This window comes from Engraulis encrasicolus, chromosome 22 (genome assembly GCF_034702125.1).
Source record: "Engraulis encrasicolus isolate BLACKSEA-1 chromosome 22, IST_EnEncr_1.0, whole genome shotgun sequence".
Taxonomy (NCBI): domain Eukaryota; kingdom Metazoa; phylum Chordata; class Actinopteri; order Clupeiformes; family Engraulidae; genus Engraulis; species Engraulis encrasicolus.
Window position 1 is genome coordinate 2,676,910 of NC_085878.1, and position 20,000 is coordinate 2,696,909.

Sequence of the window (20,000 nt, forward strand, 5' to 3'; positions counted from 1 at the left end):
AATAATTAAAAAACAATGTAGTATATTTGCCTAGTTTTTGAAGTCTCAAATAAATCTGACTCTGGGATTCACACCATAAAAAGTCTCGCTTTCAAGCAACTTTTTAAAAAATCAGGGATATTTTTTGTTGGTATATACAGTGTATTCTTAAAAATAAACATGGCCTGGTTATGTTAAACCAGCTGAACAAGAAATCCATGTTGGTTGTTTACTTCCTTTTTGAAGCTGTTCTCTGCTTCACTTTTTTTAGCGCGCAATAGGATGTGTTCTTCAGGAATCCTCTCTCATTGTTTTTTTGTTTTGTTTGTTTGTTTGTTTTTCTCTTCCTGTTTTGTCTTTCTGCAGATGTTTATGTCTGAGGCTGGGAAAATAGGTCAGAAGATCAAAGTGTGGTTCAGTGACTATTTTAACATATCGGACTTTGCCGCAATTGTGTCTTTCTTCGTGGGGTTCGGCCTGAGGTTTGGCCATCCGGACGGAGAGGTGTTTGTGGCCGGGAGAATTATGTATTGCTTGAATATTATATTTTGGTACGTGCGTCTCCTCGACATCCTGGCAGTCAACCAACAAGCTGGGCCTTACGTCATGATGATCGGCAAAATGGTTCGTTTCCACCAGGATCCTTTTTCCTTTTTCCACATCATTGTTACAGTATTACAATACACCATAACAAATGATGTTGATCCCGGGTTTAGAAAGTTGATCCAACTTGCTCTAAATCAGCCAACAAGCGCTTAAGACACGCTATTTACTCAAGTCGCCAGAAAAAATGTGGCATGGTTTTCAACTGTCTGAATCTGGTCTTGACACCAATGTCCATTGCAAAACCAATTCTGTATTGTAACAGTGCATCAAAACTAAGCATTTATTGTAATACTTAATTTCTTTTGCGATCGATGAAGACATTCTATTCTATTCTACTCTACTCTACTCTACTCTATTATACTTTTCTCCACTCTACTCTACTCTACTCTACTATACTCTACTCTACTCTAGTATACTCTACTCTACTGTACTCTATTATACTCTACTCTACTCTATTATACTGTACTCTACTGTACTCCACTCTTATACTCTATCATACTCTACTCTACTCTATTCTTTGTTTAGGTGGCCAACATGTTCTACATCGTGGTGATCATGGCCATCGTGCTGCTGAGCTACGGCGTCCCCAGACAGGCTATCCTGTACCCCAACGAGACGGCCTCGTGGAACCTGGCCAAGGAGGTGGTCTTCCAGCCCTACTGGATGATGTACGGTGAAGTGTACGCATATGAAATCGATGGTAAGGACGACTATCATACTGGTAAGGGAGAGTTTTCTTTTTTATTATTATTATTATTATTACTACGGACCATCCTCTCGACCACCGCATGGGACCCTGATTCGCACCACCACCACCATCAGCACCGGCACCAGCACCACATTGGGAAATCAAACCTCCACGAGAGCCTAATCAAACAGATCTCATCACCTTCTCACCACTCCCGGGAGACCTGCTGTCCTGGCACACCTACTCTAGATGCACTTTCTCCATCACAGAGTTGAGGAATTCTATGGAGTAAATAAAATCATGAGTTTTTGAGGGGTTTTTGCACGGTTAAAAAGTGAAGCATAGAACAACAACTTAAAGGGTAACCTCTGCCAATTTCAACATGCAGTTGTAATACTCACACTACCCTGGACTTGTCAGTACCTGAGATTTTTTTTTTCAGCCTTTTCTGAGATCCTGGTCATTGTAATGGGGGCAGGTGTATGTTAACTTAAAAAAAAAAAAATGTATCTTGATTTATTCCCAATAACATCCAAAAGGTTATGTAACATCAGGAGACAACTAAAAAACAGCGATACCTTTTGGGATAATATTTGGAGTAGGCCTATGTTAGCAAAGTTTTGAATGTAAACAAAGTCTGCCCCCATAAGAATAGCTCAGATCTCGGAAAGGGCTGACTCAAAAAGATGCAGCATCAACGGGTACTGACAAGTCAAGGGTAGCGTTCGTGAGCAATACAACAGCATATTGAAATTGGCAGAAGTTGTATGTCGTAAAGCTGTTTTAAAACAGTTTTAAAATATGTTATTCCTCAATCAACCTCAGTTTTACCAGTGTCAGTAGTAGTGCACTTCTAATCTCCCGAGCAACACTTTTTCCGATGTTTGGTTTGTACTGATATACGGAACATTGTTTATGGCTTATTGTGACAGTGATAGTGATGGATATTTTAAGTCAAATACTCGTTTTATGAAAGCCACAAAATGTTATTATTTCAACTGTAAGAATTGATTGAATTGCCAGTAATATTTGTTTTTTTTAATAAAACCCACAACACAAACCTTTCAGAAAATGAGGTAAAACAAATAAATTGACAGCATGAGCTAGAGAAGTCATTATAATTGATATGTTTTGGAGCTGTCATTTTAGCCTCATACTTAGCGCTTAAAACATCACCTCATTTTGAGAAGTGTGATGTACTGTACATGACTGATTTGTGTAAAAACAAATGTTGGGAACAAGATCCATTTAGTGCAGCTGTTGTGCCATGCTGCTACTGCTGTGTCTTACATAGCTCCTGTTCCCCTTTGCAGTGTGCGCTGATAATTTGGAGGAAACCATGCGGGATAAGGGTCTGTGTAGAGCTGGGGTGTGGCTGACCCCTCTCCTTCAAGCCGTCTACCTCTTTGTTCAGTATATCCTCATGGTCAACCTCCTCATCGCCTTCTTCAAGTAAGTCCATGATTTTAGTTGTTCGTTTCCTTAGGTTTTTAGACTGTGAGAAGGTAGTCTCACCCTTCTCAATGGTTTTAAAGAGCTGCACTCGATGAGCAGGAGAGAGAGACAAATTCAGACCAGGGGCCTCATGTACAAAGACTTCTGTAGATTTCTTACTGAATCTTTGCGTAAGTGAATATCTGAAAAAATGCATTTGCACCTGAAAATCTTAAATGTATCACTCCACACATAAACAGGTGTTCATGCTGATTCATGTGGTATGTCCAATTTCACATGAAATTTAGTAAACGTGCACTTTTTCATGCTAAGTCAGTATTGGTACATCTGAAAATGTTTGTGGAAAGTTACTTACGGAGCTTTTTTGTGCGTAAGTAAGTTTTGTACATGAGGCCCCTGGTGTTTGAGGTAGGAGCAGCTGCTGAGCAGAAGTAGCTGGCTCTGTGCTTCCTTTGTTAGTTTTCAATTTTGATGCTGCTGATGTATCAGGGAAAGTTAAGTGGGTTCATTTGCTGCCGTGTTCATTTGTGTACGATTTCTTTTCTTTGCGGTGCCTTCACGCATGTATACTTTTGGTGTCCGTAAATTAAAAAAAAACACTTAAATATTTTCTGTGTACCGACCCTTCCACCTGCACCCCAGGCGCAGTGTTCATCCTGACCGTGATATGCGGCCACATTTTCACAGACATGTAAATGTTTTTTCCTTTACCTGACGTGTTTCAGCGGTGTAACAAAAAAGTTAAACACGTCTTTAACAAAAGAAAACAAATTACTATTATGGAGTTTATGAATGGTTTTAACAAGAAGATATGATGAACGCAATACATCTAAGTCTATAATTGTTTTTGTTTTGTTTTTTACTTCTTTGTCCCCAATGACCTGCACTTGGTTTTAGACCTACATTATAAACTGAACTCAATGACTCATAACATTATTATTCTGTTCTGTGAATTGATGTGCTTTTTCCGTTAAAGGCCATAATTCAGATGTAATTGTATTTTTTATGATGACGTGCGGCCAGAAGACTGAAAGGTCCTCTTTGAGGCAGAGCTGACACTGTAAAACCTTTTGTAATCCCCCGATAACACAGGTGATTGTCTGTGGAACTCATGTTTGCATACTTAAATCTCTCTCTCTCTCTCTCTCTCTCTCTCTCTCTCTCTCTCTCTCTCTCTCTCTCTCTCTCTCTCTCTCTCTCTCTCTCTCTCTCTCTCTCTCTCTCTCTCTCTCTCTCTCTCTCTCTCCCTCTCTGTGTCCTGGCCGCAGCAATGTGTATCTGCAAGTCAAATCCATGTCCAACCTGGTGTGGAAGTACCAGCGCTACCACTTCATCATGGTGTATCACGAGAGGCCGGTGCTGCCCCCTCCCCTTATCTTCCTCAGCCACCTGGCTTCCCTCTTCGCCTACCTCTGCCGCAAGAGGAAGAAGGACCAGACATACGGCCCCAGTACGCCAACTGCACATTACACATGATATCATTCATGTTCAATGTTCATTCATCACATATTGAATATATTACTTCATTATATTATGTATTGTGAACTTATATGTTACATTATTCATTTGAATACTTAATGCTCTTCCTTCATTGTAGTAAACGCATGATGAATATGGGAGGCAGAAGTATAGGGTGTCGACGTAAAATGTTGACTTCTAGTTGTACCCGATAGTCACAATGAAAGTAGTATCTTTGATTTCATGTGCGACACAACGGTGAACATTTTCATCATTACATCATGAAAGCTCAATCACTATGATGACTTATGATGGATGAGAAACTTTACTTAAAGGTGAACTTTGTAATTTTTTTTAGTAGTTTATTTACAGAATTCATGTTGCCCATTCACAAATGTTAACTCTTTCCTGAATACCACCATCAAATTCTAAGTATTCATTATAACTGGGAAAATTGCATTTTCCTAAATGAACAGGGGGATCTTCATGGTCCACAATTTTGAATTTCCAGAAATTTACATTTTTTAGCTGCAACACTTACTGGACTTAGGTAAGTATTTAAGTAAATATTAAATCAAATTAGATCAAATTTGGCAATAGGCAGCACCGTTTTAATGAACAGCATAGTTGCAATACCTTCTGTAGCCACCATCCTACAAAGTGCACCTTCAGCAATGTTGTATTCATTGTCCAGTAAGCACCTGTATCTCCACCTTGTCCCCCCTCAGAGCTGTTTCAGACTGAGGAGGATCAGAAGAAGCTGCATGACTTTGAGGAGCAGTGTGTGGAGACCTACTTCCACGAGAAGGACGACCAGTTCCACACGGGCAGCGACGAGAGAATCAGGGTTACCTCGGACAGGTAAGGTCTGGTGACCTACCTACATAGCAGGGCAGTTCATCGTCCACAGTGTAATTTGATAGCGTAGTTCTGGATTCATTTCTTCATGACGTACAATATTTTGACTCATTTTGTGTCATAGTCTCGAGTGCCTCTGTATGTAACTGCATGTGACATACTGAAATAATGCCTCTTCGTCCTCCTCCGCTGGCTCCATGTAATCCTCCCTTCTCTTCCTCCTTCTCCTCTTCCTCCTCCCCTCCTCTTCCTCCTCCTCTTCCTCCTCCTTCCCCTCATCCTCCTCCTCCTCCTCTTCCTCCTCCCCTCCTCTCCCCCCCTCCTCTTCCTCCTCATCCTCCTCCTCTTCCTCCTCCCCGCCCTTTTCCTCCTTCTCCTCCTCCTCCTCCTCCTCTTCCTCCTCCCCCCTCTTCCTCCTTCTCCTCTTCCTCCTCCCCTCCTCTTCCTCCTCCTCTGCTTCCTCCTCTTCCTCCTCCCCTCCTCTTCCTCCTCCTCCTTCCCCTCCTCCTCCCTCTCCTCTTCCTCCTCCTCCTCCCCCTCCTCTTCCTCCTCCTCCTTCCTCCTTCCTTCTTCGTCTTTCCTCCTCCTCTTCCTCCTCCTCCACCTCCCCCTCCTCCTCCTCCCTCTCCTCTTCCTCCTCCTCCTCCCCCTCCTCCTTCCTCGTCTTTCCTCCTTCCTCCTCTTCCTCCTCCTCCTTCCTCCTTCCTTCTTCGTCTTTCTTCCTCCTCCTCTTCCTCCTCCTTGTCACCCAGGGTGGAGAGCATGTTCATCCAGATGAAGGAGGTGGGCAACAAGGTCAACTTCATCAAGCGCTCGCTGCACACGCTCGACTCCCAGATCGGACACCTGCAGGACCTCTCGGCCCTCACCGTGGACACCCTGAAGTCCCTGACCGCTCAGCACGCCTCTGAAGCCAGCAAGGTGCACAACCAGGTGAGCAAGGGATGATTATAGGCAACCATGGCCTGATTTGATTGGTTGATTGGTTGGTTTGATTGACTGGTTGGTTGGTTGGTTGGTTGATTGGTTGGTTGATTGATTGATTGATTGATTGATTGATTGATTGATTGATTGATTGATTGATTGATTGATTGATTGATTGGATGATTGATTGGATGATTTGTTGGTTGAGAGATTGATTGTTTGATCTTCTTTGTTGATACTCTACGAAGTTTAAAATAAGTAAATGAAAAGAATGTTTTTGATGTACCCTTGCACAGCGTGTCAAAAGGATGTCACACAAAAAAAAACCCCAAAAGAACGTATTTCCATGGTGGTCCTTGGAAATATGCCCAAGTTAATATTGTATCTTTTCACTCTTGTGTTTGTAAGTGGGGGACTAACAGACACATAACCTCAAATGGCTTCAAGGACTGTAACAAATGCCCTGTAATAAATGTAAATCACTTTAGATAGAAGAGTTTAGGAGTACTGTAGTAATATTAATGATAATAATAATAATTTCCACAAGGATTAATAAATGGTACTCTACTCTACTAATGGATCCTATGGTGCTGCTCTGCTGGCGACCCAGGGCATAGCTGCTAGCTGCCCAGCTACTTTGTAAATCAGGCTTTTAAAGAATTTCAATTAAAGTTTCTCTTCTCTTCTCTTCTCTTCTCTTCTCTTCTCTTCTCTTCTCTTCTCTTCTCTTCTCTTCTCTTCTCTTCTCTTCTCTTCTCTTCTCTTCTCTTCTCTTCTCTTCTCTTCTATTCTCTTCTCTTCTCTTCTCTTCTCTTCTCTTCTCTTCTCTTCTCTTCTCTACCCAGATCACAAGGGAGCTGAGCATCACCAAGAACTTGGCCTCTAGCGTAGCGGACGGCAACGTGTCCGGTCTTCCCCACAAGTCGTCCGCCCTCGCCCGCCACAGTGCCGCCTACTTCCCCCCGCCCCTGCCCCTGCCACCGCACATGCCTCCCTCCTCGGGCAACATCGCCGAGTCACTGTTCGGCAGCGGCGCCTACGAGGTGCTCCCCCGGAGACCCGGCGGTTCAGAGCAGGCTCTGGCCCTGAGTCCCGAGAGGCGGGCCCTGGGCGCCTTGCCGACGTCCTCCGCAGCATCCCTGTCCTCGGCGTCAGCGTCGGCCGCGCTCAACATCCCGGAGGCCGGTCCTTCGGGCAGCAGTGCCTTAACCCACAGTGCCGCCTCCTTCGCCTCGGCAACCGCCTCCGGCGCTGCGGGTACCGCCGGGGTGGGTCCTCCCGCGGAGCTGCATCTGCGTCGCCACTCCTACATGAGCCGGCACCCTGGAGGCCGCCCCCTGGTGGAGGACTCCCCCAGTAGCCTCCCTGGAGCCCCTGCTGGCCACGCTTACGGGGCGGCCGCCGCGGCAGCACAGTTCTTCGTCAGCACCCCCTCCCAACCCACCGATGCCACGCGCAGGCTCTCCCTGGCCTCCCAGCCCGAGCACGACCCGCCCCTGTCCGAGGGCTCCGCCGTGGAGTTCGGGGCCTTCGTTGGTAAGTCTGATCCTGGTCCTAGTAGAGATGCCCAGCAAGAGAGCAACAGCGAGGAGGAGGAGGAGGAGGAGGAGGAGGAGAAAGAGGTGGATGAGGATTCCAGCTCTGCCTGTCCCACTGTGCTGGTGGTGTCAAAGACGTCCGACGTGGCGCGTCCCGTTTCCCTTCCCGCTTGCTCTACTACTACTCCTACTACTAAGAAGGGCCGTCCTGTGTCCTTGCCCGCTTGCACTAAGAGGGACGCTGGCGCGGGCTATGTGAATGAAGCCTTCTCTGATGATGGTGATGGTGATGAGGATGAGGATGAGGGGTGTGTTAAGGTTAGTATCGAAGTAGATAGTCAGGATAGTACGAATCAGACGCCCCCAGTGTCCCCAGTGTCCCCGACATCCCCTGACCCTCCCAGTCCATCCACCCCCAAATCGTCACCCCCCTTCGGAGATGTCGGCAGTCCTCCCCGTCGTGAGCCGGGTGGTCGCTCTGCTCCTGTTGTGCGCTGGAGTTCCCAGGTGGACGTGGCCCACGCCCCCCCGGCCCCTGCCCCTGCCGAGCCCATAAAGCGTAGGCAGATTGGTAAAGGAGTGCTGTGCAAGCTGAGACGAGCAGCCAGAGTACGAGGTTTGAGCCCCTGCTTCGGGTTTGTGGTTATCGGAACGAGGGGTGCGTGGTTGCCGGCCTGCTCTTGGGGTGGAGCGTTTGTGTTTTGGTTTGGGGTTTGGGTAACGCATAAGAAGAAGAAGCTACCTATTCACAGCTTTATAAACACTTTATTAACATGTAATAATAATGAACATTTAGCAAAGCATTTACAGATGTTTGTAAATGGCTAATAACCAAACTACGACTGCACAGTGGAGTGGGAATCAACTTCTACTGTGTGAGTTTTATGTGGTTTCATGCCTTCTGGTCTTTGGAGGAGAAACTTCCAGGACCGATGCGACTGCGCTGTGTCTGCTGTGTTCATATTTCTTGCCCATTTATAAACATTTGTAAACATTTTGTCGATAAATAGTTCCTTATTTATGACATGTTTTTAAAGCTGTGAATAGGTACTTATTCTAAAGTGTTACCTGGGTTTGTTTTGATGGACAACTCACAACGTCTCTTATCACCTAACCTAATATAAGGACAGCTGGGTAACACTTTATTTTAGGGACACATCTATTAGCACTAATACATACAATGTCCCTGTATAAGTACATTGTAAGGCATGTATAAAGCAAAATCAAACATTTGTTACTCATGTATTCGCAAATGTCTTGTTATAATAAGGGATTTATTACCAATTTAACCTTAGTAAGGACCTAGTAGGCCTTAGTGTTTGCTTAGTACATGCCTTACAAGTTACTTATGCAGGCATTAACATTGTATGTATTATTGCTAATAGATGTATCCCTAAAATAAAGTGTTAGCGACTGCTGTCCTCTGTCCTGTGCATGGAGGTATTCTTTCTTTGGGCTCTGTTTGAAAGGATATATGGATGATATGGTGTTTTTCATAACATTTTGTATTGTGATGGGAAAGGGGAGGGGTCTATCACTAAAAAAAAAAACATTCAAGGACTGTTTCTGGAGTGTGTTTCTCGAAACTGTTGTTGCTAACTAAGTTAGCAACTTACTTGGTTGCAATGCAACTTCCCATTGGCAACCTACTACGATGCTAACTGGTTAGCAACGATGCTTTCGAGAAATGGGGTCCTGAAATCTTCACTCGTCCAGTATTCACGTACGTATATTGCTCTATATAGAATGGGAGCTGCCTTATTGAGCTTCCTAATATGCAGTGCGCAGTAGAGTGAGTGGACGAGGGAGGATTTCAGACTCTGCCAAGGGTCTACTACGTGTTTTCCAGACTTCTGTCTTTCTGTCTGTCTTGCTTGAGCCACATCTGCTTTGTATTGCCGATCGCTGGAGGACAGTCTGGCCTTGCCTCACCCCCTTCATTTAGAAAACAGCCCACATCTACAGACGGAGCATTATTGAATCCAAAAAGTGTCGAGTCAGGATGTGTAGACATTATTGTAGAAGCCCTTATCGGGTCAGGATGTGTAGACATTATTGTAGAAGCCCTTATCGGGGTCTGCGTGTATAGTGTGGGCTGCTGCTGGTCAGGCAGTGTTTTTATTGGCTTTAATTCAGGAAATGACAAGGCTACGTAGATATAGCCATCCGTCCCCAAATCAGTGTCACCCAAAACAACATTTCAGATGTGGCAGACAGAAAGATGAACATGAGCGTTGCTCTCTCAACAACTACAAGTATATTAACTACCCAAAGGCAAGTGGACAAGGAATCATGGTGTTGTGTTATTAATGACCATTTGACTGTTGTGCCTGTGAACTAACTGGTGGCTAATGTTCAGTGTGTGTGTGTGTGTGTGTGTGTGTGTGTGTGTGTGTGTGTGTGTGTGTGTGTGTGTGTGTGTGTGTGTGTGTGTGTGTGTGTGTGTGTGTGTGTGTGTGTGTGTGTGTGAGGTGGGTGAAAGTGGGTGACCTTGATTTCACATCTGTTATGGGTTACTATCTGACCTTCAGCTTGTAATGTAATGATTATGGTGTGCTATAGTCTACTCGGTGGCCATGCCTGACTGCTTCACTCATTCACTATAGGGGTGGAACTCACACTAATACTCACCGGTAACACTTTACTTGACGCCGGTGTAATAGGCATGTCATTACAGTGTCATAAGTGTCATGGCACATGTCATAAACCGAAGGTTGTCTTTGCCATAACCGAATGTCACTTAAGGCCAAAAGTAATAAAATGTTTATGACATGGGCATAATGTTTATGACTTATCTATGACTGTGTCATGACACTATTACGACACTGTAATGACATGCATATGACACCGGCGTCAAGTAAAGTGAAAACCCTAATTCCTCCTGTCCGTTCCTGTTGCTTGTGGGCTCTTGCATCAGTGTTGCTCTGTCTCTGTGGAGAAAAAATAACGTTTCCCTGCTGTCAACACAATTATGCTTTCAGGAGATATTGAATAACTTTGATAATTGATTATGTCGAGCCTTGTGTCACAAGGCTTCAAGCAACAGGAAATGACAGAAGGAACCATTTTGAGTTCCACCCTGGGGATGTATTCAGGGTAGGGTGGCATTGCTTTGCTCCCTACACGCAGTCCATTAAGTAGTGAATGACTATACACTTTACATTACGAATCGCTAATAAGGTTGTATTGGTATGGCAATTGCTATGTAATTTCAATGGAAAAAATGTACAGTATATCACGAAAGTGAGTACACCCCTCACAGTTTTTGCAGATTTGTGAGTATATCATTTCATAGGAAAGCATTTCACTGTAAAAGGTCACCAATCATTGTGTCAAAGTGAAACTTCTGTAATACTTTCCTATGAAAAGATATGCTCACAAATCTGCAAAAACTGTGAGGGGTGTACTCACTTTCCTGATATACTGTATATCTTTGTCAAATCCATAAAGCCAAGTATTTTTTGGAAATTGCATGGTAATAGCCTATAGCCTGAAATTGCATGGAAATGACTACAATGACCACCTTATTAGTGATCTGTAATGTGAAGTGCATTTTAGATTGAGCAGCTACTTGCCACATTAGCTGCTAACTGTGAGGTAGCATACTAATTATCTAATTAGCACAACACCTCCGCCAGGTCGTTAATTACTCGCACTACTCTACCAGGTGTTTAGCAAAGTGTGCCAGCAGATTGATCAAATTCAGGCTGCGTATCAGAGGCTGCACTTGGTAACTCTGTGTGTGCAAAGACACAGTGGTACTGTATCATGGGTTCTTTATTTATATTTAGTCTATTCTCGTGCTGAACTCTATTACATTATTTTCCTTTTCAACCCTTTTAACACCATTTAAATATTATCTGCTCTGGCTTGTGCTCAAATTCAAAGGACAAATTGCCAAAGGAACACCGGAATGCGACTGTATCAACCCACATTAACGAGCATTGGTTCGTGATTAGTTGTATTTGTTTTTGCTATTTGTCGTTTTTTTGTCATCTGCATTTGGGTCAAATAGTAACTCAGATTGGGAATGGAAAAAGAAAATGTCTTTGGAAATGTTCCACACAAACATGATTACGTTTAGAGTATTGTTGCATCTGCACCGTTGTGTCTGCGTAGGGGTTCATATTGCATGTAGCTCAGCAGATATGACTTCAATGGGGAGTCCTCTGTTCTCAAACAAAGTAGAACCAAATAGCTGTGATACTGCAAACACATCATCAGCAATGTAACATGATATTCTGAGAGATGTAGTACTCCCAACACGTAGATAAGCCCACGTACTTTATATGCTTACACTAGATTGTTTGTTGGTATGTAGGTGTAATCCAGACCTGTGGCGTACAGTCACATCCGGGATGTTGTAAAATGTTTGTGTGGAACTTTTCCAGGTGTGACTTAACAGACTGAATTAATCATCTGCAAAAGTCAACAGTGCTGCCACAGCGGCCACCTGTCCACGTCGACTAACGTCTGTCCTGTGCCTCTGCCTCTCTCTTTCTCTCCTTCACTGTCTCTTTCCCTCACTCTCTCTCTTGCTTTCGCTCTCTCATTATCTCTCCCTCTCTCTTGTGTGCTCTATCTATACATCACTCTCTCCCTCTGTCTTTCTGTCTCTCTTTCTCTCTTTCTCTCTCTCTCTCTCTCTCTCTCTCTCTCTCTCTCTCTCTCTCTCTCTCTCTCTCTCTCTCCTCAAGGTCATAAAGATGACGTGGATCTGCAACCCTCCTTTCCCAGAGGCGAATCTGCTGCTACTAGTGCTGCTACGGCTGCAGGTGCCAGCCAACAGTCCGCTGCAGCCAAGAAAGCCAAGGCCATGGTCAGTGTCCTTTAGCTCAGCACATAACCCACTACACGCCTTAACACTATGTCACAGACCCCACACGGCACACATGAACCACTACACCGACTAACACCATATCACAGTGGCTCAGTGGTTAGAGCACTGGGTTGGCAACCCAAGGGTTTCCGGTTCAATGCCCGACTGAACCACGGCTGAAGTGCCCTTGAGCAAGGGTCCTAACCCCCACACTGCTCCCCGGGCGCCGCTCAGCAGGCAGCCCACCGCTACGGACTAGTCTGTGTACTTCAATGTGATTCACTAGTCCAAATGGGATAAATGCAGAGAAAGATTTTCCCCTAGGGGACCAAAATTGGCTCCAATCCAATCCAAATTGGCTCCAATTGGCTTCTTTACAGACCCGACATGCCACACCGGCACGACCGACACGGCACACATAACCCACTATACCACCTAACATAGGGTTATGCATATAACCACAGTTCTATGAGTTCCGGATGACCGCCAGAGCTTGGCAGTCGCTCTTGAGTGTATACGAGAAGATTTGCCAAGAGGTCACTTCCTGGGTTCACTGGTGTCTTAACCCCTGACACGAGGTCACCGGGTGACGTCACCCAGGTGACGTGTGACTTTGTTGTTATTAATTCTCGACCTGCATGATTCGTGTTATGAATATCCATCTAACCCACTACACTACACCACCTAACACCATGTCAAGAGGCCCGACATGACGCATAACCCACTGCACCGCCTAAGCCAAGGGTATTGAAGGGCAAGTGTCCTTTAGCCCAGTACATCTCACTGCACCGCCTAAAATCATGTCAGAGACTCGACACAGCACAACATGCCCCACTGCACCGCCCAACACCATGTCAGAGACTCGACACAGCACAACATGCCCCACTACACCGCCCAACACCATGTCAGGGCCCCGACACAGCACAACATGCCCCACTACACCGCCCAACACCACGTCAGGGCCCCGACACAGCACAACATGCCCCACTACACCGCCCAACACCACGTCAGGGCCCAGACACGTTACACAGAAAAGACTGTAGCCCACCAGTGTCCCTTAGCACAGGACATGTACACCACCGCCTGGCACTTTCTCAGGGATCAGACAGACAGCGGTGACCGCCATTTCCTTGGGTTACTGTTGTTCCTGGAACGCAAAGTTGGCCCTGGATCAACATCTTCTGCCGTATGGGTGAAGATCAGTTCCATGCAGAAGTGGCATGCTGTTGCAAAATACATTATTCACTGACAGGTTAAGTTTAGGAATATGTTTCGGTAAAGGCGTAGTTTGGCATGTTGTTAGGTTGGTGTACACACATTTTCACTGACAGGTTATGTTTAGGTATTAGTTTTGGTTTAGGCACAGTTCCACATCGTAGAAGCCACTGTGACGGCACTTAGCATGCCCGCTAATTTTCCGAATCAGACATATAATAGGCCTACATACGTAAGATAAACCAGATGTTGATCCAGGGCCAACTTTGCGACGTCGTTCCAGGAACAACAGTAACCCGAGGAAATTGCTGTCACCGACAGACAGCATAACACAATTACTCCAGGGATCACACAGTGTACACAGAATGCAAGTACCACTATCACCGCCCAGTACACCAGGGAACAGACACGCCACATGTGTACCACTACACCACCTCCACCTCCGTGTCAGCGGGCAGACATAGCACACACAGTACACACTGTGCCCCTCCACCGCCAGGGTTCAGACACGGAGCACTGCAGCACAGAACACAGCAGGGCTGTTATGTTCTAAGTGTCATCATGCCGTGCGCTGTGGCTGTACCTTTAGCCGTCAGGTTGCCAAGCGACTTGCCTCAGCAGCGCCTTCCAAATATAAATCCAGTCAAATGTGTATTTTAATTTCCAGGCAATTTACCTCTGAGGTGAAATTGGTTACCCCAAAAAAAACGAAAATGGAATGACTAATGTGCTTCTCCAGTCATGTTTGTGTTCTCCTTTTCTCTTTTCTTTCAGTCTCTTTTCATAGCTTAGTCGCATTACTTTTTTCCAGTAGTACCTGTTGGCAGTGTGCTGTGTGGTAAAACAACTACCTCGGTCGTTTGTTTTTGGTGGAGGCTCTGCTGTTCTGCTCATTCTCATTGTTTTGTTTTTTTCCAGTAGGACCTGTTGGATATAAACTCTATGTCATATTGTAAACTCCTACCTCTCTACAGGACTGTATTAAGCCAATGTGGTGCCGCCGTGCACTATACCTTACTGGTGCCCCCTTTATGAACAATATTTGTTAAAGGGACACTGTGCAGGAAATGGTCAAAAAAGGTACTGCAACTATGCTGCTCATTGAAACTGGGCTGCCTATTGCCAAATTTGATCTTTACATGAAAGTTTACTAAGTAATAAACAAATATTTTCTAGTATGGTCCAAGTACAGTCATTTTTGCAGCTAAAAATGGCTATTTTTGGAAATTCAAAATGGCGGACCATGGAGAAGATCCCTCTTTCCATGTATGAAAAGTGCAATTTTTCCAGTCATAATGAATACTTAGAATTTGATGCTGGTGGTAAGTATTCATGAAAAAGGTAACATTAGTGAATGGGCCGCATGAATTCTGGAAATAAACAACTACAAATCTCACACAGTGTCCCTTTAAGTTTTTATGTTGTGGCGCCTCCTCACTGGTCATAACTGGTTGGTGCCCCTGGACACTGTACCACTGGCCCTTATGGATTATCCGGCCCTGCCTCTCCAGTTTGCTTTTGGATATATACTCTGTCATACTGTACACTCCTGCCTCTCCAGTTTGCTTTTGGATATATACTCTGTCACACTGTACACTCTTGCCTCTCCAGTTTGCTTTTGGATATATACTCTGTCATACTGTACACTCCTGTCATACTGTACACTCCTGCCTCTCCAGTTTGCTTTTGGATATGTACTCTGTCACACTGTACACTCCTGCCTCTCCAGTTTGCTTTTGGATATATACTCTGTCACACTGTACACTCTTGCCTCTCCAGTTTGCGTTTGGATATATACTCTGTCATACTGTACACTCCTGTCATACTGTACACTCCTGCCTCTCCAGTTTGCTTTTGGATATATACTCTGTCATACTGTACACTCCTGTCATACTGTACACTCCTGCCTCTCTAGTTTGCTTTTGGATATATTACTCTGTCATACTGTACACTCCTGCCTCTCCAGTTTGCTTTTGGTGGTGGCTGCTTGGTTCATTGGTTACAGTGTATTGTGCTCATGTGTGCCACTAATCCACCAGGGTCACAGTCAAGGTCACATGAGGACGGTGAACTCGTACGCCGGCTTCACAGAGTTCGACCGCAACCCCTCCTTCCTGCATCCCGAATCCAGTAAGTGCCCCGCACCCCCCCCCCCCCCACACACACACACACACACNCACACACACACAACCCCCCACCCCCCTCTTGCCCTCTCAGCCACTCTGATGTAGCCATGTAGGCACAGCTGCTTTACAGAAATCAATTCATTGAAAATTGAAATTCATGAGGCAAGATGACTATAAATAAACATTTGAATATGTTTTTTCTTGTTACACTTCTGTGTTATTTGTTTACACACAATTTGCTTGAGGTAGATCATAAATCAACCTTTAAATCAAAACATTTAATGATGATTGAATCAACCAGGATGTAAAATGTAAGATTTATTTAATTCAACTTGACTTTTCTGTCTGTGTGTGTGTGTGTGCCTGCCTGTCTGTGTGTGTGTGTGTGTGTGTGTGTGTGTGTCTGTCTGTGTGTGTGTGTGTGTGTGTGTGTGTGTGTGTGTGTGTGTGTGTGTGTGTGTGTGTGTGTGTGTGTGTGTGTGTGTGTGTGTGTGTGTGTGTGTGTGTATTCCCCTCCTCAGCGCTGAGTAAGCGGGATCATAGTCGTGTGTCTGCAGAGGACATCCTGGTTCACAAGGACCCGCGCTCCGCCCTGCTTCTGGTCAGTCTCCCCCCACACACCACTTAACCCATTTTAGCCTGATACTGCATGTACGCTGTTTGACCTTTAGCAACATATGCACTGCATTCAGGCTCTTGAGATTTGAGTTTTTTTTATTAAAAATTTGGGTGTGTTAGAGCTAAAAAAAAAAAAAACAAAAAAAAAAACACACATTCTAATGCACATGAAATGCACTTGATTTCATGTTTTTATCTGCTTCAGAGGCTGAAATATTTAGGTTTTATTAGGCAGAGGGCATCTTTTCCCAAAAAGGGCTTAAGCATTCAGCTGGTGTTTTTTGCAAGTGCCTTAGGCAATAATGGGTTAATAGCCAGCGGCCGCACATACAAAGACTTGCGTGGCTGTCCTTCTGAATCTTTGTGTATGTGAATTCAGATGCATCGATCCTTGCATGAACAACAGGTTTTCATGCACATTCTCATGGTACATCCGGTTTCACATGAACTTCACCGCACATGACTTTTTCAAGTCAGTCTTATTGCATCTAAACACTTACGTGATAAGTTATGTACGTAGCTTTTTTAGTGCGTAAGCGAGCATTGTATATGAGGCACCTGGTTTTATGTACACGTACCTGATGGATGACATCCTTCAACTTTTAAGATGCGTCCCACGCATCTCTATAAGAGGCTTTGGTGTCCGTCCGTCCGTCCGTCCGTCCGTCCGTCCCTCCGTCCGTCCGTCCGTCCGTCCGTCCGCCCTCCCGTGATGTGTTTCCCTCCCGTGATGCGTTTCTGAATTGTGATTCCCTCCTGTGATTCCCTCTTGTGTCCACAAGGTGGCAGTCGCTCAGTTTTGGCCTGGAGCTCATGCGTGCAAACCAACCGTGCTCTTTGCCAGTGAGAAAAACATGGCGGCACTTCCTGTTGATTTTCACATGAAAGTTTTGCTTAATTTAAAGTCCCTAAGCGACTATAAATGTTGTGGCTTCCATATATTGATGTAAAAGTGCCCCACGAAGTAATGAAGCACAACAAAGTTACTCCACATTACCATTTGACCACTCGTTTTTCTATGCTAACAGGGTAGCTAATGTAGCATTGTAAATGATCCAGGGAGAAAGGGGGAAATGTTGTGATTTCAGTCCGCCTGAGGCAACGATTTTCGTGGGGAAGATGACCTGCATCTCGGTGGCATTGAACCACGCCCCCGTGCCTTATTTGGCTCGCTCAGCACGTGCGTCCTCAGTCCAATCGCAATGCTTTATTTTCCCCAGACGTTTAATCGCATTTAAGTGAAAGTGCCATGTATACACATCGCAAAATAACTCTTAATCCGATCTATTTAAATCGCATTTATTAAATCGGACTTAAAAACATCATGTACACGTAGCCAATGTCTCATTGATTAGTTTATGGAACTTACGGTTTGTCTGTTACGGTCCACGAAGACAATATCCACGTGAAAACGCAAACGCCTGCAAACCACTGTTTTGACAGAAATACAGTTCACCTGTCGCCTACTCTGTTTTCTTCCCAAAGCGGCATTTAAAAGTATTCCATGAAATCCAACATCAACGTCACTTCAAATAGGTGACAGCATCATGCTCACACATGAAATAACACTTCAGTGAGGGGGGGACATCACTGCTCTCATATTAAAGTGAAAAGAGAATTTCACATTTTAGTTTATTTAATGTAGGCCTATGCAAAATTGCAAATAGCCTATTCATTGAAATCTGTCCAGAAAGGGTTGTAATGTTTGCCTGTTTTTTTATGTTTGTAATTAAAAAATTTTTAAAATTTTGATTTTAAAAAAAAAAATAGCCTAACAAAAATAGAGATTTTATGTTAAAAAAAATGTGATATGGGATGGACCGATGGCCCCCCTAAGCTAAATTCGCCTTAGGTCCCCACATTGCTAAATGTAGTGTAAGGGATTATTTTGAAAAGACAGTAACATGTAATCAGCAATGCATTACAGTTTTTCAGTAAATTGCCCAACACTGTTGAAATCCTATGGTACTTTTTCAAATCCAGGCTTATACAGTACATGGTAGGCTTATTGATAAATTGCCTTGACAGGTTATGAGGAGGCCAAGGGGGCGTTTGGGCAAAAAAGGTTCAGAACGGGCATAGACGGACGCATCTGTTGTCCGCCTGTCGGACTTGTTTTGTTTTTGCTTACTTGGCTTACTTACTTAAATAGACTTAACAGTCTGATTCAATAAAGTAAAAGCTGAAATGCCACTGCCAAATCCCCAGCCCAGCTGAATGCATTAGCCCTTTTCACATCACGGCAGACACTTTCGATTCATTGCATTTGAAGCAGGACGAGTAGCATCCGGTGCCATATAGGTGCTGTTTCCACGTAGCAGGATATTTTTTTAGCAGGGTATTTTTTTCTCCTGTTGAGGTGTAAACGCAACATGTGGATAAAAATAAATCCTCCATTGTAACAAATGTGTTTCGGCCCCCTGAATAGGATATTTTTTTCTCCTGCTTTTTATACCTGGATTTTACATATCTGCTACGTGGAAACGGAAGGCCAAAACCAATGCAACCAGGAGAAAAAAATATCCACATATAAAAATATCCAGCTACGTGGAAACAGCACCATAGACATAAACTTGCACCCCACTGTTTACCATGGAAACCAGCAAGGTTCTAAATTAGCACCTGTCAACTGGCCAAATGCTGGTGACATTTCAGTTTTGCTGGTAGAAAGAAAACAACTTAGTAGCCACTTTGACCCATTAGTCAGTGTGTGTATGGCTAGTAAGATTAACATAACTAGCCATTTTGTCTGGTAGAGAAAAAAGTTAATTTACGATCCCTGGAAACCAGTAGTCGTTTTTCCTGCTTTGCTTCAAAAACGGAACTTGTCTGACGTCACAGTGAAGAGGGCCTATTGAAAGGCTGTTTAACACTAGTACACTTATAAATGCTGTAAACTTATAAAACGTATAATACACTTATAAATATTTCAAAAAAAGAGTGTAATATTAATTAAGGTATTTAAATTTGGAATTTGAACTGTAACAGTACAGTAGTTAGTATTCACACATGCCTCTGCCAGTTGACTTGATGATGATAAGGAGGTGTTCAAACTGAAGATTAGCCGCCGCTATCGTCCCGAGGGCTTCTGCTGTGATGTGTGACGTTCCTGGATGTCTGCCACATGACACTGTCGTCTACTCTGTCTTGTTTGATCACACAGTCATGCTCTTGTCTTGTCGTTACAGGAGCGGGTGCAGGGCAAATCGGCCCAGGCCAACAGCCTGTAAGTAATCGATTTCTACGCCTCATCAAAGACCACCATTGGCTTGTTAATGATTTGTCAGGCGTACTGTTGTAGTTGTGAGTGGAGTTTATTGCCACACACAGGCAGCCTGTAAAGACAGCGAGCGCCGCGTGTGTGTGTGCTCTTTGTGCTGTTATGGGGGTGGCAGGATCAATGGGTTTCAATACCATGGGCTTCTCAAGCAACTTGTTCACATCAGTGTTGTTCACTTTTAGCAATTTGTGTTGACAAGCCATTTGCACAAATGCACAAATGAATGCACATTTACATTTCAGCTGTGAACTTGTGATGAATTCTAAATGCAGAGGTTATTTTTTCAATGTGGTGCTTTGTTTGGGAGGTTTTATTTGGGATCATTCATTTCAATGGAATATTTGTTTCCTCATGTGAGGTTGAAAATTGGCACTAGGAAGTTTGGATGGAAACCCGGTTACTGTCACTGCCCCAGGCCCTGCCACGCTCCCCCTCT

The 20,000-nt window shown here is 44.3% G+C and overlaps 1 protein-coding gene across 1 annotated transcript in view; it reads left to right on the forward strand.

The window, feature by feature from the left end:
• Positions 1–20,000, forward strand: part of trpm7 (transient receptor potential cation channel, subfamily M, member 7) — a 77,492-nt gene that overhangs the window by 37,718 nt on the left and 19,774 nt on the right. Inside the window, exons 21-31 of the mRNA XM_063188388.1 lie at positions 346–603; positions 1,111–1,285; positions 2,587–2,725; positions 3,997–4,178; positions 4,915–5,047; positions 5,797–5,977; positions 6,814–7,504; positions 12,204–12,325; positions 15,580–15,670; positions 16,188–16,267; positions 19,473–19,510. Of these exons, the coding sequence (XP_063044458.1) occupies positions 346–603; positions 1,111–1,285; positions 2,587–2,725; positions 3,997–4,178; positions 4,915–5,047; positions 5,797–5,977; positions 6,814–7,504; positions 12,204–12,325; positions 15,580–15,670; positions 16,188–16,267; positions 19,473–19,510 (2,090 nt within the window). The remainder of the gene's footprint in view (positions 1–345; positions 604–1,110; positions 1,286–2,586; positions 2,726–3,996; positions 4,179–4,914; positions 5,048–5,796; positions 5,978–6,813; positions 7,505–12,203; positions 12,326–15,579; positions 15,671–16,187; positions 16,268–19,472; positions 19,511–20,000) is intronic.